This window comes from Microtus pennsylvanicus, chromosome 1, assembly GCF_037038515.1.
Source record: "Microtus pennsylvanicus isolate mMicPen1 chromosome 1, mMicPen1.hap1, whole genome shotgun sequence".
Lineage (NCBI taxonomy): Eukaryota > Metazoa > Chordata > Mammalia > Rodentia > Cricetidae > Microtus > Microtus pennsylvanicus.
In genome coordinates this window covers 58,913,932-58,939,143 of record NC_134579.1, presented here as the reverse complement: position 1 = coordinate 58,939,143, position 25,212 = coordinate 58,913,932, and the positions used below count along the sequence as shown (strand labels likewise).

General features: G+C 44.0%; 1 protein-coding gene across 2 annotated transcripts in view; it reads right to left on the bottom strand.

Moving 5' to 3' along the window:
- The window catches only part of Parp14 (poly(ADP-ribose) polymerase family member 14), a 50,939-nt gene extending 32,838 nt beyond the window's left edge, over window positions 1–18,101 (bottom strand). For both annotated transcript variants that reach the window (XM_075965033.1, XM_075965043.1), the window contains exons 1-4: window positions 17,854–18,101; window positions 12,953–13,083; window positions 7,021–7,054; window positions 2,919–3,152 (exon numbers count right to left, since the gene is read on the bottom strand). In XM_075965033.1, the coding sequence (XP_075821148.1) occupies window positions 2,919–3,152; window positions 7,021–7,054; window positions 12,953–13,083; window positions 17,854–18,040 (586 nt within the window). In that variant the 5' untranslated portion in view covers window positions 18,041–18,101. The remainder of the gene's footprint in view (window positions 1–2,918; window positions 3,153–7,020; window positions 7,055–12,952; window positions 13,084–17,853) is intronic.
- Window positions 18,102–25,212: the final 7,111 nt, after the last annotated feature.

Genomic DNA, 25,212 nt, shown 5'->3' with positions numbered 1-25,212 from the left:
GCAGCACTTTCAGCTTTATTTTCATGTTGCCATGAAAAGTTAGTCATGAATCTGGTGGTGGTGCCGCATGCCTTTAATGCCAGCACTTGGGAGACAGAAACAAGCGGATCTCTGTGAGTTTGAGACCAGCCTGGTCTACAGAGCTAGTTCCAGGACAGCTAAAGATGCACAAAGAAACCCTGTCTCAAAAAACCAAAGTCAAAACCAAAAAAAAAAAAGCCAACAACGACAAAAACCAACTAGTCATGTTTTTGACATTCCTTTTGTCCTTGTACTGTGTCTGCACGCCCATGTCTGCAATGCCCGTATCTGCAGGGCCAGTGTCTGCACCGCCTGTGTCTGCAGCATCCGTGTCTGCAGGGCCCGTATCTGCAGGGCCAGTGTCTGCACCGCCTGTGTCTGCACGCCCATGTCTGCAATGCCCGTATCTGCAGGGCCAGTGTCTGCACCGCCTGTGTCTGCAGCATCCGTGGCTGCAGCGCCCGTGTCTGCAGTGCCCCTGTCTGCAGTGCCCATCTGTGAGATGTTCTTCTCCAACATGGGATACAGAGGTATTTTTGTTTTATTGTTATGTTGAGAATTAAATTGAACCATGGTAACAAAATAGGGCTATGTCTACAGCCCTACCTCCTTTATTTTTTTCAGTTGATCTATTTATCTTCAAGACTCATCCTAATTGTCTCTTTAAATTAACAGATTGGATGGTGGGTCTGTCATGTGCCAATCATTGTGCTGGGATCTGAGAAAGTCCTTGCTTGTATATCACTGGGAAGATATGGGTATTGAGCACAGTTGAATTGCCTTTTGGAGCTCCAATCAGGACCAGATGAAACGGGGACTGAGACTCAGAGTGTATAAGGACTATATATGGTCTCTAATTTGAACACTAAAGAGGGGGTTGCCAAATGGAGAAGAGGAGGGACCAGTAGCAGTATGAACAAGCTTGGTGTCCTGTGGAGATGGTCAGGTGACACTGCTGGAGAACACACTCAGGTGGGGACAACTATGCACCGTCCTGTCTCCACCCCTCTCAGGTTACTACACCTGGGAGACAGCCTCTCTTTCATCTCCATTATTCATTAACATACACGCCTCCCTCCTCCTCCCAGACTGAGTTCTTCTAGAGAGGGAGCTATGATTTTAGTCATCTTTGTGCCTCAGCCCATAGACTAGTACCTGGCCCACAACAATGGCCATAGTTTAGAAGGAAACTGTCCCTGAGGCCCATGTGTTAAAGTCTTAGTCCTCACCCAGGTGCTATGGGAAGTAGTGGATCCTTTAACAAGTGAGGCCTGTGGGAAATGTCCCAGTCATTGATGGGGGAGATAGGGGACAAGATGACCCCCTCTCTGTCTCTGTCTGTCTGTCTCTCTCTCTCTGTCTTTCTCTGTCTCTCTCTGTCTCTCCTCCATGCTACCACCATGCAGACTGCCTCAACATAAGCCCCAGGGCAGCAGGACTAACTGACCGTGAACTGAAGCCACCCAAACTGTGAACTGGCATAAACCTCTCTTTTTGGAGGCTGATGACCTCAGGTGTTTATTACAGTAACAGAAGCTCACAGAGAATGCACTCAAGATTGTTGCTCAATGAAGGAAGATCATTTCTATTTAAATTTCCCTTTATGGGTCTGGAGAGATGGCTCAGAGGTTAATAGCCCTCGCAGCCTTTGCAGAGGACTGTGATTCAGTTCCCAGCATCCACTTGGAAGCCCACGACCATCTGTAACTCCAGTTCCATGGAATCCACTGCCCTCTACTGGCTGCTTCAGGCACTGCGTGCATGTGGTACACAGATACATGCAGGCATGTACACATAAAATAAACAAATCTTTAAATGTCCCTTTATAATAAATAATAATAAATTTGTAATAAGTGTCTTTAACAAATCCTTAACATGCCTGAAGTACTATCTCACTTAATCTTCACAGGAATTTACATAAGTAAGATCATCCCCATTTTATGGATGAGTGGATGAGGACCAGAGAAAATTATAACTTGGTCATCTTCATACAACTAGTCAAGTGACAAGACCAGAATTCTGACCACACCACCAGTGAACTTGACTGACACCCACTGCTGTGCCCGTGGGACATGGGGCTTAGATTTGGAAATCTGCCATGTTTTAGGTGGAGCTGGGTCTTGCTTATGACAATGATCTAACAGAGCAGTCATTTTATTTTCCATGTTTATGTGTGTGCACATACCAGTGCATGTGTGTGCGTGCATCTGGAGGTCAGAGGGCAACTTGTATGAGTCCCAGGGATCAAACTCAGGCAGTCAGACTTGGGGGCAGTGCCTTTGCCCATTCTGCCATCTTGCTGGCTGGGGCACTCATTTTCTACATTAAGTGGGCTCTCTCTTCTCCACATGTATGACCATGAGAAGTGCTGTGTGGTTATATGATAGGAAAAGGGGGAGTGGAAGTTGGCTGCCTGGGTTCAATCTCTCAGCAACATGGAGCCCTGTCACAGGGCTGTTGAAAGGAAGGAAAAATTAACTCATGCAGAGATTGACAGGTGCCTGGCACTGAGCACTAGGGTGAGTCTGTTGGCATCATTGCCTACAGAAGTGTGGCATGGTGACAGGCCAGTCTTAACTCCTCCCGGGGAAGTAGAGGAAGAGTTTCAAGTCCTCCACTTGGAATTGCCTGGGACTTTATATTTCTCCCCATACCCCATCCCACCCCACCCCACATACCCAAGCAATCATGTAATAAAGGGCAATCTATTAAACAGACCTAAATTAGATCTCAAAATAAATTTTTTCATCTTTCCAAAATCTGAGGGGAAAGGCACCTCTACTGGTTTAGAGGCCTTGTTTACTCACTACGACAAAGTGTCACACACTCAGAGATGTCCCAGACCCTGTGGTGTGTTGGGCAGAAGCCTGGGAATGCAGGGCCTCCCTGAGGCTCACCTATAGGCTTCTGAAAGGTAACCACGGCAACGCCAAAATCTCGGATCACTTCCACCTTAAAGTTGTCACTGGGGAGGCCGCTTATATTCTCCACCAGGAAGGTCAGCACTATGTCAGTCACTTTCTCTGGCAGGTTTTCAAATGCCACCATGGAGGGAACAGTTTCACATTCTTTGGAGACATCTTCCTTTGTTTCTGATCTGTTGCTGGGAGAATGTGCTGTATCCAAATCATCTGAGGAAATCAGATATGACAATGAAAGGTGTAAAGTATTAAATCATGGTTCTATTAAGTAAATTATCCGGAGACAATCTTCCTCCCTTTCCCATATCTTGGCTAACTCTGCTAAAAGGAAACATTAGGTAGTGGATCTTTTGCTTTACTTAATTAAAAATTAAAATGTAGCTAGGCATGATAGTGTACACTTTTAGTCCTAGCACTTAGGATGCTGAGGCAGGCAGATCTCTGCTGTGAGACACTTTTCTTCTACCCTGTAAAGATTTGTTGCCTGTATTGTTTTAATAAAACACTGATTGGCCAGTAGTCATGCAGGACGTATAGGTAGGGTGACCAGGGAGGAAGTATAGCAGGGGCAACCAGAACAGGAAAATTCTGGGAATAGGAAAGACTGAGTCTACAGTTGTCACCCAGACTCAGAGGAAGCAAGATGAGAATGCCTCGCTGACGAAAGGTACCAAGCCATGTGGTTAACACAGACAAGAATTATGGGTTAATGTAGGGTTTAAGAGTTTATAAGAAGCCTGAGCTAATAGGTCAACCTGTTTATAATTTCTGTATGCTTCCTTGGGACTGAACAGCTGTGGACCATGTGGGGCAGAAACCTTAGTCAACAGATCTCTGTGAGTTCAAGGCCAGCCTGGTCTACAGAGGAAGTTCAAAAACAAAGAAAAACAAAATTCTAAAATGTAATACCGTGAGTTTTTGTTGCTCTTGTTGTTAGTAAATTATAAACAAATGTAGCATTGGTTTCTTTTCCTTTGTTGTTGTTGTTGTCATCACTAACTCAATTTCATTTACTTTTTTTGCTCTGTCTTTCTGAGGAAGGGGAATCCTCCCTCATATATGTCTTTCAAGTACTTGACTGTGATCACAGAACCAAGCTTCTATAGGCAGGGTATAGTCTTCATCTCTGCTGTTGGCACGCGGCACACAGCTGAGGCTCATCAGGTGTCCACTGCATTAGAGAACTACTGTTGGCCTCCCTGGAAGAGCAAAGGTATAGGAAGTGGTGTACATACTCGGGCTGAACAAAGTTAGGGTTTAAGGATTACACTGTGACAGCATCAGTGAGGAATGACTGGCTGGGTTAGAGAGCTTGCTGTGTCAGTGTGAGGGCTAGAGCTTGAATCTCCAGCCCCCTTGAAAAGAGCTGGGCATGGCTACATGTGCCCAGTGTGGAGAGCAGAAATGGCTGGATCCACAGAGCTCCCTGGACAGCACGTCTAGGCAAAGGGGCAAACTTAGGTTCAGTGAGAGACCCAGTCTCCAGGCCGGAAGGCAGAGTTATGGAGGGAAAGAGTTCATTTCCCTAAGACTTGGGTGTCTGCATATCTTGGTTGCTCTTGCTTGCCTTATCCAGTATGGTTCTTCATTTGGTGCCCTTTACACAGGTATTATTAGCTGCTCCTTCATTTAACTCTGGCCAGGACATGGCCCTACCCACCCTCCAGGAAACAGGAAACTCCACCCAGTCCCAATGCTGGCTGTTTCCTGTAGTAGATGAGGCTTGTGCTCAGAAGGTAGGGTCCATCTAAGATATACCCAGTGCTCACCTCACAGAGCACTGCTACCCAGAGAGGCACACAGCAAGCATCCTCTACAAGTCCTGTCCTTCCTATTACTGGCCACCAAAGCACGAGTGTCTATCACCACTTCCCAGATCTTCCTCTCCTCCCCTCAGCTGTAGACATCTCCCAACACCAAACAAGCTGGTTTCATTTCTCTGAAGGGAGCCCAAAGAGCTGGAGGCTCCCTCGGGGTTTGTGAGCAGCATGTTACAAACTGCTTAATGGCATGACATAGACTAGCTTTATACCTGGAACGGGTGCAGTGTGCACAGTTCATAGAGGTGGTGAATACACCTCTGTCATGATGGACTGGGGGGAGCCAAAAGGCAAAGCAGCCTTAGCCCAAGTCATGCTGCTGCTTAGCATTTTAGGAAGCACTCCTGGACAGAAAAGGATTACAGATACACAATAGGACAGATTCAGACATAAAAGACCTCCAAATGAGACACAGTGTGTTTTTAAAAAATATATATAGGCTTGGGAGGGAGCAGAAAGTGTAAAGAGACAATAAATGTAGTATAAGAGTACAGACAGTCATAGATTAAAGGAGTAAAGATAGTAAAATATTTAACTTGTAGAAAAAGTAATACAGCAAGAAAAATAAACCACATAAAGAAGGAAATACACATAGAGTCTGGATTATGTATATTATTGTGCTACATTTATTTTTTGACTGTGAAGGAGCTAAGTACAGAGACATATTTCATTGTACAGACTGCTAAGCTAAACCAACATATATGCTTTAAATGTTTCTTGACTTCACAATTTGATCTAAAGATTTGTTGCTTTGGAAAAGAGGTTCTACTTTTGCTTCTACAGAGGATGAGACCTGTGGATGTCTTCCAGACTAATGGGGTCTGATGGAGCAAGACCCCCTGAAAGATTGCTGTGAACATCCCCCAAAATACTTTGCCCAACAAAAATCAGGAAGCAGTTTGGAGAGAACTATGCCCAAATTCCCAAATAATGTTTAAAAATGGGGTGTGGTTTAGTGATAAAAATCTTAGGTAAATTTTGTTATATATATATTTCTTCTCTTGATTAAGGTATTGTGTTTGTGTAGCTCATTTAAAAATCCAATGTATAATTAAGAAATATAGGCTAATAGATAATCATCTATAATAGTCACGTTTGTTTTCATGTTAGTTAGGTTTCTAGATATTCTTCAAATCTTTCAGAGCTCCTCAGAATATGGCATTTAAAATACTTTAAAAATTTAGGACTTTTCATGACAGTGAGACACATCTGCTCCTGACAGCACCACTTACTTCAAAAGGAAAATGGGCATCAAAGAGGCTCCTCATGGAGTTTGTTAGCCATTTGGGCAAAAAAACTGCTCTTCCCTAGACTGCTCGATGTTATGTTATATGAACTGGAGATGCAGGACCCACAGAGAAAGGACTGATAAACTTGCATAATGGGGTTCCTGCTTCATAAAAGAGTCATTCTGCAGGACACAGAAAAAAGTAACTGACAAACTGTCAATATAGGCAGAACTGTTTTTGAAATTTCCTGCTTCATGGAAAAGTCTGCAAAATACTATGGGCCTATAGGCTGAAGATAGATGCTCCAATGATGCAGAAGAACTTTGGGTGACTGTACACACCGCAAGATGTTTCTGTCAGTTCTAGAGTTTTGGAAGGTGCTCACACTGCACTTCCTGTTTACTTAGGTAATATTATATCCTTCTGGAGTCTTTGATGGAGTTGAAGAATAGATAGTTATAGTTATACTTTTCTTTAGTTATGATAAGAGATAAAGTAGATGTAAATGTTGTAACTGTAGTTCTTGCTTAGTACCTGTCTCGTTATATGTAATTTTACTATGTTAAAGTTAAAACCATCCTTTTTATTTAAACAGAAAGGGGAAATGGTGTGGGAAGTCATTCTGTCTATGTGTTACTTTTATTGGTTAATGAATAAATAAACTGCTTTGGGCCTATAGCAGGGCAGAACAGAGCTAGGTGGGGGAAACTAAACTGAATTTTGGGAGGTAGAAGGCAGAATCAGGAGAAGCCATGTAGCCTCTGCCAGATACAGACACACCAGAACTTTATCCAGTAAGCCACAGCCATGTGGCAATACACAGATTAGTAGATATGGGTTAGTTTAGGATATAACAGCTAACTAGAAATATGCTTAAGCTATTGACCAAACAGTATTGAAAATAATGTGGTTTCTGAGTGATTATTTTGTGGCCGGGAATGAATGAGAAGCCTCCTACAACACAAGCTACTTGTTTAATAAACACAAACTGCCTGGTAAACACTAGAGTTGCCTTAGTGGGAGACTTACCTTTTCCTGCAGCACCTTTTTTAGTCTTGGATTCCTAAAACCAAAACAGTAAGACAAAATTAATATAAGAATAACAAGGAGTCCAACAATGACCACAATAACTCAGACATCTAGAAACCCTTCATCAGCGCAACTCAAAGAAGGGAAACACACAAACTCTACGACTAAAAGGGTGAACGGAGTTAACAACCACTGGTCATTAAGATCACTTAATGTCAATGGACTCAACTCACCTATAAAAAGGCACAGCCTAAGAGATTGGATACGAAAACAGGATCCAACATTCTGCTGTTTACAAGAAACACACCTCAGCCACAAAGACAGGCACCTACTCAGAGTAAAGGGCTGGGAAAAGGCTTATCAAGCAAATGGACCTAAGAAACAAGCAGGTGTGGCCATACTAATTTCTAACAAAGTTGACTTCAAACTTAAATCAATCAGAAGAAATGGAGAGGGACATTTTATACTCATAACAGGAACAATTCATCAGGATGAAGTCTCAATCCTGAATATCTATGCCCCTAATATAAAAGCACCCACGTACGTAAAAGAAACATTACTAAAATTCAAGTCAGCCATCAAACGGCACACACTAATAGTAGGAGACTTCAACACTCCTCTCTCACCAATGGACAGGTCAATCAGACAGAAACCTAAAGAGAAATTAGAGAATTAATGGAGGTAATGAATCAAATGGACTTAACAGACATCTATAGAACATTCCACTCAAATAGGAAAGAATATACCTTCTTCTCTGCAGCTCATGGAACCTTCTCGAAAATTGACAACATACTTGGTAACAAAGCAAACTTCCACAGTTACAAAAAAATATTCGTAACCTCCTGTGTCCTATCAGATCACCATGGATTAAAGTTAGAATTCAACAACAATGCTACCCCCAGAAAGCCTACAAACTCATGGAAACTGAACAGTCAACTACTGAACCATACCTAGATTAAGGAAGAAATAAAGAAAGAAATTAAAGTCTTCCTTGAATTCAATGAAAATAAAGAAACAACATACTCAAACTTATGGGACACTATGAAATCAGTCTTAAGAGGAAAGTTCATAGCACTAAGTGCCCACTTAAAGAAAACAGAGAAAGCACATATTGGAGACTTAACAGCCCACCTGAGAGCTCTAGAAAAAAAAAGAAGCAGACTCACCTAGGAGGAGTAGAAGACTGGAAATAATCAAACTCAGGGCTGAAATCAACAAAATAGAAACACAGAAAACAATCCAAAGAATCAATGAAACAAAAAGCTGGTTCCTGGAGAAAATCAACAAGATTGACAAACCCCTATCCAAACTAGTCAAACGGCAGAGAGAATTTGCAAATTAATAAGATCAGAAATGAAAAGAGGGACATAACCACAGACACAGAGGAAATTCAGAGAATCGTTAGATCTTACTACAAAAGCCTGTATGCCACAAAACTGGAAAATGTAAAAGAAATGGACACTTTTTTAGATAAATACCATATACCAAAGTTAAACCAGGACCAGGTGGACAATCTAAATAGACCTGCTAGTCGTGAAGAATTAGAAGCTGTTATCAAAACCCTTCCTACCAAAAAAAGCCCAGGACCAGATGGTTTCAATGAGGAATTCTACCAGAAATCCCAAGAAGACCTAATACCTATACTCCTTAATGTATTTCACAATATAGAAACAGAAGAGTCATTACCAAATTCCTTTTATGAAGCTACAGTTACTCTGATACCAAAACCACACAAAGACTCAAACAAGAAAGAGAATTACAGGCCAATCTCACTCATGAACATCGACGCAAAAATCCTCAACAAAATACTGGCAAACCGAATCCAAGAACACATTAGAAAAATTATCCATTATGATCAAGTAGGCTCCATCCCAGAGATGCAGGGCTGGTTCAACATACAAAAATCTATCAATGTAATCCATTATATAAATAAACTGAAAGAAAAAAAAACATATGATCATTTCATTAGATGCTGAAAAAGCATTTGACAAAATTCAACATCCCTTTATGATAAAAGTCTTGGAGAGATTAGGGATATAAGGGTCATACCTAAATATAATAAAACCTATTTACAGCAAGCTGACAGCTAACATCAAATTAAACGGAGAGAAACTCAAAGCCATCCCACTAAAATCAGGAACATGACAAGGCTGTCCACTCTCTCCATACCTCTTCAATATAGTGCTTAAAGTTCTAGCAATAGCAATAAGACAACATAAGGGGATCGATGGGATTAGAATTGGAAAGGAAGAAGTTAAACTTTTGTTATTTGCAGATGATATGATAGTGTACATAAGCGACCCCCAAAACTCCACCAAAGAACTTTTACATCTGATAAACACCTTTAGTAATGTGGCAGGATACAAGATCAACTCCAAAAAATCAGTCGGCCTCTTATACACAAAGGATATGGAAGCAGAGAGGGAAATCAGAGAAGCTTCACCTTTCATGATAGCCACAAACAGCATAAAATACCTTGGGGTAACTCTAACCAAGGAAGTGAAAGATCTGTTTGACAAGAACTTTAAGGCATTGAAGAAAGAAATTGAAGAGGATACCAGAAAATGGAAGGACCTCCCTTGCTCTTGGATTGGGAGGATCAACATAGTAAAAATGGCAATTCTACCAAAGGCAATTTATAGATTCAATGCAATCCCCATCAAGGTCCCATCAAAATTCTTCACAGATCTTGAGAGGACAATAATCAACTTTATGTGGAAAAACAAAAAACCCAGGATAACCAAAACAATCTTATACAATAAAGGATCTTCTGGAGGCATTACCATCCCTGACTTCAAACTCTATTAGAGAGCTACAGTAATGAAAACAGTGTGGTACTGGCATAAAAACAGAGAAGTCGACCAATGGAATCGTATAGAAGACCCGGATTTTAACCCACAAACCTATGAACACCTCATTTTTGATAAAGGAGCTAAAAGTATACAATGGAAGAAAGAAAGCATCTTCAACAAATGGTGCTGGCACAACTGGATGTCAACCTGTAGAAGAATGAAAATAGACCCATATCTATCACCATGCACAAAACTCAAGTCCAAATGGATCAAAGACCTCAATATAAGTCCAAACACACTGAACCTGATAGAAGAGAAAGTGGAAAGTACCCTGCAACAGATGGGCACAGGAGATCGCTTCCTATGTATAACCCCAGAAGCACAGACATTATAAGGGCAACATTGAATAAATGGGACCTACTAAAACTGAGAAGCTTCTGTAAAGCAAAGGACACTGTCACTAAGACAAAAAGGCAACCCACTGACTTGGAGAAGATCTTCATCAACCCTGCAACAGACAAAGGCCTGATCTCCAAAATATATAGAGAACTCAAGAAACTAGACTTTAAAATGCTAATTAACCCAATTAAAAAATGGGGCACTGAACTGAACAGAGAATTCTCAACAGAAGAAATTCAAATGGCCAAAAGACACTTAAGGTCATGCTCAACCTCCTTAGCAATCAGGGAAATGCAAATCAAAACAACTTTGAGATATCATCTTACACCTGTCAGAATGGCTAAAATAAAAAACACCAATGATAGCCTTTGCTGGAGAGGTTCTGGAGGAAGGGGTACCCTCATCCATTGCTGGTGGGAATGCAAACTTGTACAACCACTTTGGAAATAAGTGTTTCAGTTTCTCAGGAAATTCGGGATCAACCTACCCTTGGACCCAGCAATTCCACTTTTGGGAATATATGCAAGAGATGCCCTATCATATGACAAAAGCATTTGTTCATCTATGTTCATAGCAGTATTGTTTGTAATAGCCAGAACCTGAAAACAACCTCGATATCTTTCAATGAAAGAATGGATGAAGAAAGTATGGAATATATACACATTAGAGTACTACGCTGCTGTAAAAAAACAATGACTTCTCGAATTTTGCATGCAAATGGATGGAAATAGGAAACACTATCCTGAGTGAGGTAACCCAGACCCAAAAAGATGAATATGGGATGTACTCACTCATAATTGGTTTCTAGCCATAAATAAAGGTCACAGAGTCTATAATTGGTGATTCTAAAGAAGCTAAATAAGAAGGTGAACCCAAAGAAAAACATATAGTTATCCTCCTGGCTATGGGAAATAGACAAAATTCCCGGGGAAAAAATTGGGATCTTTGGGGTGGGGTGGGATGGGGTAAGGGGAGATGGGGAGAGAAAAGTGAGAAGGGGAGGATGGGGGGAGCTTGGGGAAACAGGATGATTGGGAGAAAGGAAGGTTGGAAAGGGGAGCAGGGAAGCACAAATCTTAGTTAAGGGAGTCACCTTAGGGTTGGCAAGAGACATGGACCTAGAGGGGCTCCCAGGAGCCCAAGGCGACGTCCCCAGTTAGTTCCTTGGGCAGCTGAGGATAGGGAACCTGAAATGACCCTATCCTATAGCAATACTGACGAATATCTTGCATATCATCATAGAACCTTCATCTGGTGATGGATGGAGATAGAGACAGAGACCCACACTGGAGCACCGGACTGAGCTCCCAAGGTCCCAATGAGGAGCAGAAGGAGGGAGAACATGAGCAAGGAAGTCAGGACCACGAGGGGTGCACCCACCCACGGAGACAGTGGGGCTGATCTATTGGGAGCTCACCAAGGCCGGCTGGACTGTGACTGAAAAAGCATGGGATAAAACCGGACTCTCTGAACATGGCGAACAATGAGGGCTAATGAGAAGCCAAGGACGATGGCACGGGGTTTTGTTCCTACTTTATGTTCTGGCTTTGTGGGAGCCTAGCCAGTTTGGATGTTCACCTTCCTAGACATGGATGGAAGTGGGAGGGCCTTGGACTTTCCACAGGGCAGGGAACCCTGACTGCTCTTTGGACTGGAGAGGGAAGGGGAGAGGAGTGGGGTGGGGGGGAGAAGAGTGAGAGGAGGGGGAAGGAAATGGGAGGCTGGGAGGAGGCGGAAACTTTTTTTTTTCTTTTTCTCATTAAAAAATTAAAAAAAAAAAGAATCATTTCTTTCTGTTGATTTGGTTGGTTGGTTTTTGTTGGTTTAGTTGGTTTGTTGGTTTTGTTTGTTCTTTCGACACAGGGTTTCTCTGTGTAACTTGTTCTTGTTGTTTCAGAACTCACTCTGTAGACCAGGGTGGCCTCAAACTCAAAAAGATCCAACTGCCTTTTGTCCCCAGTCCTGGGATTATAGACTTCTGCCTCCACCGCCCAGCGACTGTGAATCATTTCATATATAAATAAAACACCTCTTGGGCCAGACTGGAGATATAAATTAATTGAAATGATAATGACACATTTGAATACTAGGCTAGTGAATGGATCAAAAGCTACATGTCGCAGAGTGTCTTCTTTGCTGGTCACAATAATCACTGATGAAATGAGACACACACAGGAGATTCCCATGAGGCAGCTTAGCCTGTGGTTTGCCTGACTTGGCACTTAGTTCATGTTTACTGTATGAACATGGTGCACGTGCTTCAGAGAGGTCCCTGACAATCTTCTTCACAGCTGAGGGAACAGCACACGCGGGGTACATTGCTGGCCTCAAGAAGATGGAAAAAGACCAGCAGGCTTCTGGTTATAAAGAGGCCAAGAGCATTGAATACAAACTTTGAAATCCCAAATATATTACTATTGAGCACCCCAGTCTTGACTCTTCCAAAAGTGACAAAAATGACAGCTTCTCCATTGTTTACAGTCCTTGCTCCCTCCAGAGTCCCAAGCTGCCATTCTCAGGTTACTGTGACTTAGGCCCTCATCTACCATTTTTCTTTTGAGACATAGTCTCATTGTCTGGACTCACTATTTAGATCTGGCTAGCCTTGAACTCATAAAGATCCTCCTACCTCTCCCTCCCAAGTGCTGGGATTAAAGGTGGATGCCACCTCACCCAGCTCATCTACTCCATATTCATCATAGAGAATCCAAGCACCTTGGAATAACACCCCGTGTCCTTACCTTATCTGGAACTGCCTCCTTAGAGACTGAGGCTTCATCTGGGTCTTTGGGCAACCGGACAGTTAACTTGAATGTCCCTTTTCCTGGCCATACTAACTCATGATTTTCTTTCTTCAGAACATTCTGCCTAACTGAAACGTTAAAAAAAGGAAAAAATATTTTAAGCCAAATTGGAAACAATCTTTACTTACATAACTAGTCCATGATTTCTACAAATTTATTGTTATGAGTCAGCAGCTCAGCCCATCTCCCTAAGCAGAAAGCCCTTGTAAAAGAAGGAGAACTAAGCACAGGGATGTGAATGTCACTGTGTGTGCATTATTCATGTTGTAGACATGTGGGCATATGGAGGAGTGCACACCCCTGGTCACGTGGAGGCCACAGCAGGACACTGGGCATTTTCCTGCATTGCTCTCTGCCTTCTGGCCTGGAGATAGGGTTTTTCACTGGACCCGAAGTTTGGCCATTGGCTAGGCTTGCTGTGATCTGCACATTTCTGGTCTCTATACTGGGCACATGAAGCCATGCCCAGATGTTTACAAGGGGGCTGAAGAATCAAACTCCAGTCCTCACACTTATACAGCGAGTTATCTAACCCCTGAGCCATTCCCCTGCCCCTAAACTTACTGGGATGGTGTTGTTTATTTGTTTATGTTATTTATTAAGACAAGGACTTATTATGCAGCCCTGGTTGGCCTAGAACTTGCTCTGTAGACCAGGCTGGACTCACACTCATAGAGACCTGCCTGCCTCTGTCTCTCACGTGCTGGGGTCAAAGCATGTGCTGCCACGCCCAGATTACTTTTTAATATTCATTGGTTTAGCTTAGTTATTGAGTGTGCCCCAAGGGCCTTGAGATTACAAACAGGGCTGCAAATTCATGGTCTAATGGAAGGTCCTAGAAACTTTAAGAAGTGAGGCCTAGAGGAAGTCAGATTCCCCCTGGAGAAGGGATGATCCTGGGAACCCAGCCCTTTTCTCCTTTCTCACTACATAGCCAAGAGTTCCTGATGTGGTATATTACCTTGTGCCATTCGCCCAAAAGCAACAGGCCAACTGACTATTAACCAAAATCTCCAACATTGTAGAGCCAGATAAACCCTTCCTCTATTCAAGGTGATCTTGGATATGTTGTCACACAAGGGTATTCTGATGAATCCCGTTAGCATCCTGCTACACAAATCCTACTTACACAGCCTAAATATTCTTTTTGACTACTGAGGTTGGTGGAATTGTTTTGAGCCAGTCAGTGCATTACATCGAAGAAACATGGAGTGTAGTAGTACAGAACCTGTACTGAATTCGTTGGGCACTGAAGGTGGGAATATTTATAATTACAGAGACAACTGTATACATGGGGTGAGAACCATGCTGTACCGAGGTGACCTAGTTGGTCAACATCAGAATGACCAGGAATCCAGCAATTAGCCTGAAATGATAAACAACCCACATATGGTAGTAAAGGAGAAAAAAAAACAAGAATAGAGGAGATTTTGCAAAAACAGAATTAGAACACCAGACAGCTTAACTTAGTGAAATTCAACAGAATCCAAAGACTTGCCATTTGATTTGCAATTTACCCACAGTCTAGCTGAGTCACTATAAAGAAATAAACACTCTGGAACAGAGGTTTCCCATTGAAAATATTTTCTAAGAACACTGTCAACAACATGAAGAGCTAAGAAAATGTGAACTGTGATATCAGAAGCTGCAGCCAGAGAGAGAAGAGGAAAATCAGTGTCGCTCACACCATGGAGAAGCAGAAAGGAACAGGGAGGGGCACGGGCATCATAGAGAACAGGAAAGGAGCAGGAAGGGGCATGTCCAACATAGAGAAACAAAAGGAACAGGAGGGGCATGGCCAAGGAGAAAGATACCTGAGCCCTGGTGTTCACAGATATAGCAAAACATCAGGGTCCCCTTGTTCTCTGATGGACAGCTAGTCTGATGAGCTCAGAGCCTGTCACAAAGGGAAACATGATGGCTCTCCCACCTCAACCATGAAGTCGGTAGGTCTAGTGACTTCACTTAGATGTCCACCCAGATACAGACGTTAGAATCCATCTGAGAAGGAACATGGGACTCTAACTCTACTCTATGAGTAGTCAGAAGTTTCCAGAGAAGGTTTACCGGCTGGTGAGGGGACTGAGGATTGTGTGACCTCAGTGTGACCTCTGTGTGAACAGTCTGAAGCCTGTTACAGAATGTCCTGCACCTCTGTGTTACATTCCTCCTCTTCCCTGGACTTTGGTGAAGTCTATCCAAGACATCCAAGCATGGCCATCTCTTCCTAGATGTGTGCATTCCAGGGGATCTGATGCTCTCTTATGCCCTCTGCAAGCACTGCATGCATGTGTTATATAGACATATAAAGAGCAAACACCCATACACATGCAATACAAATAAATTTTTTATGTATGCATGTAAGGTTTTCAGAGACAGGGTTTCTCTGTGTAACAGTTCTGGCTGTCCTGGTATTTGCTTTGTAGACCAGGCTGACTTTAAACCCACAGAGATCTGTGTGCCTCTGCTTCCCTAGTGCTGGGGTTAAAGGCGTGCCCCACCACTGACCTGTCAAAGCTTTTTTTTTTTTTTTGAAGAATATGAGTTCCCTTACTTCAATAATACCTAGGCCCTCACTTAATAAACAGGAGCCCATTTAGGACTAGAACGTATAATAAAGTGTGTCCACCTGAAACGGGGTTACAGGGATTTGAGTTTGTGTTTGAGAGTATAGCTCACTGTCCTAAGGGAAAAAAGACCTACATACTCAATAGTACCCAAACCCCTTTGACATACAAAGGTGAGACCTCCCTGTTGGTACCGGTATACACTACTGCACTGGTAGGCTCAGTAGCACTGCCCAGCTAGTGAAGGTTTACATGAATAGAGTCATGCCTGCTCAGGGTGTTTCTGTGAAGGAGGGTGGGGCCTCTACAGGAAAAGAAAACTGCCGCCCTAGGACTGCAAGGTAAATCTGCTGGGAAATTCCAGCTGCCTTGCTGCTGAGGAGGAAGTGGGGCCTCAAATAGGAAACCGAAAGTGAATAGAAGTTCTAGTCACCCCAAAGACTGGCCTGCAACAATGTTCCATTTTAATGTTCTGAGTCATCTGTACTGGGAATGAATGAGAGGAATCAGCTGAGCCACCTGGGAGAAGAGGGGGCTGTGGACTGGGAACCCCTGAGGGAGAAAGCTGAGCTGGGGTGTGAGCCTAGCCTTCACATCAGCTGCCCAGGGCCTGCTGGGAAGGCTACAGCTGGGACTGCACCCTCACAACCATACTTCCCCCTGCTGTGTATGTCACTAAACTACCAGTATCCTATAGATCTCCATTTTGTTGGTTTGAGGCTCTCAATAAACAACAGAGATTTTTCAGACCTCAGCACGTTCCAGTCACCTCAGAGGGCTGGTGGCAAATGCTTGCCCACTCACCCACATTCTCTGTACTAAAGTGTCTAGAATAGAGCTGGGGCTGGATCTAGTTCCCCCGCCCTCGCTGTGACAAGGATGCAGTAATCTGTACCCCTAACCTGCGACCGGCATTTGGAGACGGCTCAAGAGAAGAACGCACTCCGTAAGGGTTGTGTCTACTGGAGTAGTAACAGCTGGCATCAAACTGGGAACCCTCTAATCCTCTGAGGTGGTTCTCAACCTGTGAGTTGCGAGCCCTATGAGGGTCAAAGGTCCTTTCTGAGGTAACCTAAGACCACCAGAAACAGAGATATTTACATTACACTTCATAGCCGTAGCAGAATTACAGCTATGAAGTAGCAACAAAAATAATTTTATGATTGAGGATCACCACAGTATGTATTATAGGATTGTAGTAGTAGGAAGGTCGAGAACCACTGCTCTAGGAAAAGAGAAAATGAGAAAACAGGTTTTGCTACCAGCTGTCTGTGGAGCATGCCCTGGTGAAATCAAACCTAGGACAATAAGGTTCTTGCCCAGGCTTTCTGAAAACCTGTGTCTACACTCTCTACACCAGTCTCTCTCTACTTTTTTCTTCTTGGATCCCTGTTGGGTTGTTAACTACAGCCTTGCTTCCTAGGCCTCTTTGGTCCTCCTCTGCCCCAAATGTTTTTCCAAACTCAAGGAGAAGGAGGAATTGTCTACATTCTGAGGATGACCCTGGTCTACAAAATCTCAGGTGGGAACTGATAGTGGGCTTCCAGAAGCCACAGGTCTGGGGCTTCCAATCACCCACCTGATCAAGTAAACAAGGCTGGGCCTCCCTTGCAGATTGCAGACAGGAGTGGGGAACATTCAACTTCTCAACTGTTCTGGAGCCTCTCAGAGATGGGGGAACCCCACCGCCACCCCACTTCCAACCCCATCCAGGCTCAAAGATCACAGCCACCTGAGGTTACCCTGGGGCAGAAGGACAAAGCAGGAACTTTGTTCAGGCTGTGCCACCAGAGCTCCTGGGCTTTTCCCTCCTCAAGCTCACCTTGCAAGGACACCCCTCCCTAGCTAGAACCCCGTGGTGCTAGATGATCCACAATTCCTCAAGATTCTTAATTTAACTGTACCACTTGAATAATAAAAACGGGAAAATTAAAGAAGGAAGGAAGGAAGGAGGGAGGGAGGGAGGGAGGGAGGGAGGAAGAGAGACAGAGAGAGAGAGAGACAGAGAGAGAGACAGAGAGAGAGAGAGAGAGAGAGAGAGAGAGAGAGAGAGAGAGAGAGAGAGAGAGAGAGAGAGAGAGAGAAGGTTCACAATAGCCAGGAAACTCATGGAAGAGAAAGGGGAACAACCACCACTACAGAATGTGCTTTCCACCCAGATTTGGCCCCCAGGACCCCCTGCTCCCATGAAGCTGTAGCCCAGTACTGCCAGTACTGGGCCTGCCATCCATGGCTCCAAACCCTGCAGGGTGTGACCTTTGTGCCCCTCACCGTCCTCTGGAGAGAAGAGCACCAGAAAGCTGGCAGGGCTCCCAGGCTGCAGGACGACCTCACACTCCCCTCCGCCTGACTTCTTCCGGCTCTGAAAGTATGTTTGCAACTTGTTGATTAAGGTCTTCGGGGGGTCGGGGCCCCAAGACCCCTCCACCAGCAGCGGGAAGGGTCCAGACGCTGCCATACTGGCAGGCCTGCGAAACCTCGACTGCCCAGTCACCCAAAGCAGCTCAGAGTTCACTTTGAGTTAACTTCTCTTTTGCTTTCTGTTTCACCTAGCTGTCCCTGGATTGGAATAGTGTAAACCCCACCCCTCTCCCACACACACACACCCAAGGACCCTGGGCACTCCCAGTCCCCTCTTTCTTCTCCCTCCCTCAACAGAAGTGAGTCAATCCCAGGAAGCTGGCAGTCCCATGGACTCTGGTCTCCAGTGCACTTTGCTTAGTATCTCTCTAGCTGGGCTCCTCCTGCACTTCACCCCAGCCACCACTGAGCTTTGCTCCATCCCTAGGATAACTTCAGTATACACAAAACCCACACTGTATGACAGAAGAAAAGGGGCTCACAAATGATCCTCTCAGGATGCTCCCTGCTCACTTGGGGACCACCCCTCAGAATTTGATCTGCCTTTTTCCTGCTTCTGAATTCCATTTTCTCATTTGTGAACACTGTGTCTAAAAACTCCCAGTTTTGAGGAACGTGTGCTAGACACCAACCAATGCTTTCTGGGTGTACAAGGGAGGGACACAGATGTGGGGACGCAGGAGAGAAGACAGTAAACGGGTGTTGCTGGAGCAGTAGAGCAGGGGCTCCCAGCCTAATTAAGGGAGGGACAGAAGAGCTTATGGGCAGGTGACATGGCACCTGAAGCCTAAGGACTATCAAGAAAGGGCCTTACAGGATTGGGGGAGGGGAGACTCTGGGTGGTGACTCACATGCACAGAATCACTAGGGCTGCTGCATGGTTGCAGGAGTGGACTCAGGAGAAAGAAGGCTGCTGACCTACACACACTCCAGAGAGGCCTGGAGGAAAAATGGGCTCTCAGCTGCCACTGAAGGTAGCATTTGCTGAAGGATATGAAAAGTTCAGCCTGGAGTGGGGCAAGAGACTGGATCCTAGCACAGGAGTGAAGAGGGCTGCCTGGGACAGGGGTGAGAAGGACTGGGAACCGTGTATCCTCAACACGCAATGAGCGGATGTGTGAGACAGTTAGAGGCTTTGCCACTCCAGGGGTAGGGTGGGTTGTCCCTCTGTGGGCCCAGCAGCCCAGTCTGATGAAAACAGAGAGGGCAGGGCGTCTGGGGAGGCTGAAGTCTGACAGAATGAGGAAGTAGAAGCTGCAAACCTAGCCAGACCTTCCCAGAAGGTGGCTGAACAGGAAGATGGGGAGTCAGGCTGTGGTGGGGGTGGGAGATTGTTTCTTGGATAAAAATATTTTGAAGATAGAAAAGTCCTAGCTATGTGTAAATGTTAACACAAAGAAGGGATGTGGGACATATTGGTGGCACCAGCCATGACTTCCCCAGGCACCAGAAGCAAAGCATCGTGAATGAAGACAGGGGCTTGGAAAAGATCTAGGCGGTTTCTACTGATGGCTCCCATTTCTCTGTGGATTATAATCCGACAGGTCACACAACTCTGTGTGAGGCTTGTGAAGATCTTGGTAACACCAAAATGTTTATGAAAGCACAACCACCGAAAATTAATTCAAAATCAACTGTATAACACATCCTTGCTTCTGGCCCAGCTTCCCTGGTGTTGTCTCCTGACATCATGTGTCGTGTGAGAATGCTTAGTTTTAAAAATTGCTGTTTCGGGGGTTGGGGAGACTGCTCAGCAGTTAAGAGAACTGGCTTCTCTTCCAAAGGACCCAGATTGGAATCCAGCACCTGCATGGCAGATCACAACCCTCTGTAACTCCAGTTCCAAGAAATCTAATACACTCTTCCGGCTTCTGTGTTCTCTTCATATACATATGGACTGTTCATACACATGTCATACACTGACACACATGCAGGCAAAACACTCGCTATAAAATAATTCTTTCAATAATTCTTGTCTTGGAATTAAGACAGAATTTCCTTCTATTTCTGAAATGGTCCTCAACATGTATCTGCCATGTTATATTGTGTATTAAATCAAAGTAGGGTTCTCAGCATCGACAACAGCGAACGAAAAATGTTCATTAAATCCGGAAAAAATGGAAAAGTTCCATGTCCTGCAGTAGCAAATATTCAGCAAGATTTAATTCTTTATGTAAAAAAAACCCAAACATATCTGTTGCAATCTGCAAATTTGCCTCCATTTTTAGTAAATGATAAAAGCATATATGAACTCAAGAACTATCTTAAAATAACTTTATGAGTTATTATCAGGAAGTGTTTGGTTTATATACACATTTTCATATATCTGTATGCATGAGGTTGCACTAAAGTTTGTCAGCTGTCAGCAGTAGAAGAAAAAGTCCTATCTCAGGGTCTGTCAAGTTCAGAGACGCTTTGTTTTTTTTTTTTTTAGCTCAGCAATTTATTTATTTATTTTTTTAATTAATTAATTAATTTATTAAAGATTTCTGCCTCCTCCCCGCCACCGCCTCCCATTTCCCTCCCCCTCCCCCAATCAAATCCCCCTCCCTCATCAGCCCGAAGAGCAATCAGGGTTCCCTGACCTGTGGGAAGTCCAAGGACCTCCCACCTCCATCCAGGTCTAGTAAGGTGAACATCCAAACTGCCTAGGCTCCCACAAAGCCAGTACGTGCAGTAGGATCAAAAACCTATTGCCATTGTTCTTGAGTTCTCAGTAGTCCTCATTGTCCACTATGTTCAGAGAGTCCGGTTTTATCCCATGCTTTTTCAGATCCAGGCCAGCTGGCCTTGGTGAGTTCCTGATAGAACATCCCCATTGTCTCAGTGTGTGGGTGCACCCCTCACAGTCCTGAGTTCCTTGCTTGTGCTCTCTCTCCTTTTGCTCCTGATTTGGACCTTGAGATTTCAGTCCGGTGCTCCAATGTGGGTCTCTGTCTCTGTCTCCTTTCATCGCCTGATGAAGGTTATTATTCAGGAGGATGCCTATATGTTTTTCTTTGGGTTCACCTTCTTATTTAGCTTCTCTAGGATCACGAATTATAGGCTCAATGTCCTTTATTTATGGCTAGAAACCAAATATGAGTGAGTACATCCCATGCTCCTCTTTTTGGGTCTGGCTTACCTCACTCAGGATAGTGTTTTCTATTTCCATCCATTTGCATGCAAAATTCAAGAAGTCATTGTTTTTTACTGCCGAGTAGTACTCTAATATGTATATATTCCATACTTTCAGAGACGCTTTGGAGAAAGACAGTTCAGAGAAAGCAAATTGTTACTTAATTCCAAAGAACTGAAACAGTATAATGAGGGACAGGGATTCACAGAAGGGAATACTATTTTGCTTTTTTTTGTTTTCCTGATCTTTAATAGTGTTGAACAGTGCCCAGGTGTCCTCCAGTTTTCTGCCTGTATACGGCGCTTATCAGCTGATCTAAACAGCTCTGGACCCTGGCATAGAGGACACAGCTGGGCAGGTTAGAGTCCCAACTCTGCTGGTCTTTGTCTCTCTAACCCAAACCACAAAGAAAACAGGCAACCCCTTTCCCAAAACTTAGAGTTCCAGGCTGGGCAAGTGGTTTCTCATTTTCCTCACACAATCAACTTCTAAGAAACGAAACCAAATTGTAGGTCCAAGAGTCCAAAACAGCCCAAGCAGGCTCAAGAGTCCATACAAAGGAAGTTCTTTATTGAATTTGTCATCAAAAATCAACCGCCCAGGAACAACAGTACAGATTCGGGAGCTGATTGCGTCCTTGAAGGTTTTTTCAGCAACTATTTAAGCAGAAAATCTGCAAACATCTGCACCAAGTCACAGTTGCATTGTTCCCCAGTCAAGGTTCAGGGATAGGGAACTTTCCTAGGAAGTTTTCCTGCAGTGGTTTACCCAACTGTAGCAGGGGGACTTGCCCACCATACATGTCTTAACTAGGAGGTCAGTGATGTCAGTTACCCGGGGAGGTCTGGGGCAGTCTTGGGAACTTTAACCTGGCTTCACCCTACTTTTCAAGATGGAAGTCTTATTCAAAATGGCGTCAGTTTGGCTCCTTCTTACAGTCACAATAAAAGTAATATTTATAGTTGAAGTTTCCATCAACACTGGGTCTTCCCACTCTGGGCGACCCCTTAGTGTAATCCAATGTCTGTCTGCCGGTACAGCAGTCTCTAATAGAGCATCTCCAAACTAGGAGTGACATAGGCTCTCTAATACCCCAGGTGGACGCTGCTGCCTTTGTTACTTTTCCTGTTGCCCTGCTGAGACACCTGACAAAAGCAGCTGGAGGAAGAAGGGTTGTTTTGTCACAGTGCCAGACTGTGTCTATCACAGTGCAGAAGTCACAGAAGCAGGAGTCCCAGATGGCATCAAGATTCAAGGTGGCTGTCACACTGCACCCACAGTCAAGGAACAGAGCAGGAATGGATGCTAATGACAGCTCATGCTCTCCTTTCTATGTCCCGTCGAATGGACTCTGTGTCCATTGTGCACCATGAGGAAGGAGAGACAACACCCATGGGCAGTGAAACAGCACAGTTGTTAGTAAATCAGCACATGAGTGGGGTCGCTGATGGATCAGGCTACCTTGATCCTCCTGGCCCCTGAGCAGGGCAGAAGTAGGTTTATAAGCACAGAAACCTCAAACACCCATGCCAAGTCACAGTTACGAGTTTCTACCAACCTGGGATGTCAGCACCAGACCAGGACTGCAGCAACATCCAACTTCACAGACTAAAATCTACTGGATTCTTGACATTTCTGGTGTGAGATAACCATCGTTGGCCTACAGGACTACATCCTATAGGTCAGTTTAATGAATCCTCTTTAATATCAATTTTATCCATTCTTCTTTGGAGAACCCTGACTAGCATGTATTACTCTGTCTCAGCTACTTCATGTCGCTGTGGTAAAACAGCATGGCCAAGGGAACTCATCAAATGATGGGCCCAAAGCAATACAGTCCATGATGGCAGAGTGGATGAAGGGGAAGCTCAGCCAATTACCTTGTTTGTGGGGTGAGTTCCCCTAAGGCCAAGATTTACTTATAAATCTTGTGGGTGTGCTTCCTGCTTCCTCTTTGTTTTCCTGCGTTCCTCTGGAACCCTGGCTTTGTAAGCTCCCCTTTTCCCCTTATTAAAGCTGAATATTTTATATTAAAGCTAGTCTGGTAAATTCTAATTGTCAGTCGTTTACGCCCCTTCAAGTGGAGGTGCAGGCAACAGATACCTGGAGCAGCAACTGAGAGCTCACATGTAAAACTGCAAACAGAGGCAGAGAACATACTGGAAATGCCAGGACTCTTCTGAAACCTCAAAGCCCTCCCCCAGTGACAAACCTCTTCTTCCAACAAGGCCACACCTCCTACTTCATCCCAAACAGTACTACCCTCTGTAGACAACGTATTCAAATATGAGTCTCTGGTGTTGTTGTCATTCAAACTACATCGGACACAATAAAAAAAAAATCACAGGTTAATTTCCATGTGTGGGAACAGGTCCAAGAATGGTGCTCTGTGAGGGAATTCTGAGTGCTTGGGAGAAAACGCCAAGAAAAGAAGATACGAGGCTTATGAGCTTTGCTCCTTCTAAATATCAGTTTGTGTTTGGAATGTGCATTTGTGCCCCTGCCAGGTGTAATAAGTAGGAATGGGTTTACTCAAATTACCCATTATCTCAATACTGTCATTTAGATAATGTCTCCAGGCATACCCTGTTCTTGTGATTGTACACAGCATGAATCATGTTAGTTTTGTTCAAGTTAACTTTGCTCGTCACCCTTTTTGCTTGTGAAACTGTGTCTTCCCAGATACCATGATGAGCCCCCTTCCACATGATGTATCACACCACAGGCAGCCTTGAGCCCTGATTCCCCCAATTTTCTGTACAAGTGTTAACAGCCAATTTTCTCAACAACTGTTTTCTATCAACCCTAACACTTCCCTGTGAATGGGACTCCAAAAGTCAGCAAGGAGCTGCTTAACCCTTAGGGGATAAACTGTCTGATAAATGAAGCTAGCAATCAAATGAGACTTTAGTCTGCTTTCTTTTTTTTTTTTTAAAGACTTTTAACTTTATTTTTTTTTATTTTTTTTTTATTTTTTTTTAAATTTATTTATTTATTAAAGATTTCTGTCTCTTCCCCGCCACCGCCTCCCATTTCCCTCCCCCTCCCCCAATTAAGTCTCCCCCCAGCCCGAAAAGCAATCAGGGTTTCCTGTCCTGTGGGAAGTCCAAGGAACCCCCACCTCCATCCAGGTCTAGTAAGTTGAGCATCCAAACTGCCTAGGCTCCCACCAAGCCAGTGCGTGCAGTAGGATCAGAAACCCATTGCCATTGTTCTTGAGTTCTCAGTAGTCCTCATTGTCCGCTATGTTCAGAGAGTCTGGTTTTATCCCAGGCTTTTCCAGACTCAGGCCAGCTGGCCTTGGTGAGTTCCCGATAGAACATCACCATTGTCTCAGTGTGAGGGTGCACCCCTCGCGGTCCTGAGTTCCATGCTCGTGCTCTCTCTCCTTCTGCTCCTGATTTGGACCTTGAGATTTCAGTCCTGTGCTCCAATTTTGGTCTCTGTCTCTGTCTCCTTTCATCGCTTGCTGAAGGTTAATATTCAGGAGGATGCCTATATGTTTTTCTTTGGGTTCTCCTTATTTAGCTTCTCTAGGATCACTAATTATAAGCTCAATGTCCTTGGTTTATGGCTAGAAACGAAATATGAGTGAGTACATCCCATGTTCCTCTTTTTGGGTCTGGCTTACCTCACTCAGGATAGTGTTTTCTATTTCTATCCATTTGTATGCAAAATTCATGAAGTCCTTGTTTTTTATTGCTGAGTAGTACTCTAATATGTATAAATTCCATACTTTCTTCATCCATTCTTCCATTGAAGGGCATCTAGGTTGTTTCCAGGTTCTGGCTATCACAAACAATGCTGCTATGAACATTGTAGAACATATACTTTTGTTGTATGATAAGGCCTTTCTTGGGTATATTCCCAAGAGTGGTATTGCTGGGTCCAGGGGTAAGTTGATCCCGAATTTCCTGAGAAACCGCCATACTGCCTTCCAAAGTGGTTGCACAAGTTTGCATTCCCACCAGCAATGGATGAGTGTACCCCTTTCTCTACAACCTCTCCAACAAAGGCTATCATTGGTATTTTTGATTTTAGCCATTCTGACAGGTGTAAGATGGTATCTTAAAGTTGTCTTGATTTGCATTTCCCTGATCGCTAAGGAAGTTGAGCATGACCTTAAGTGTCTTTTGGCCATTTGAACTTCT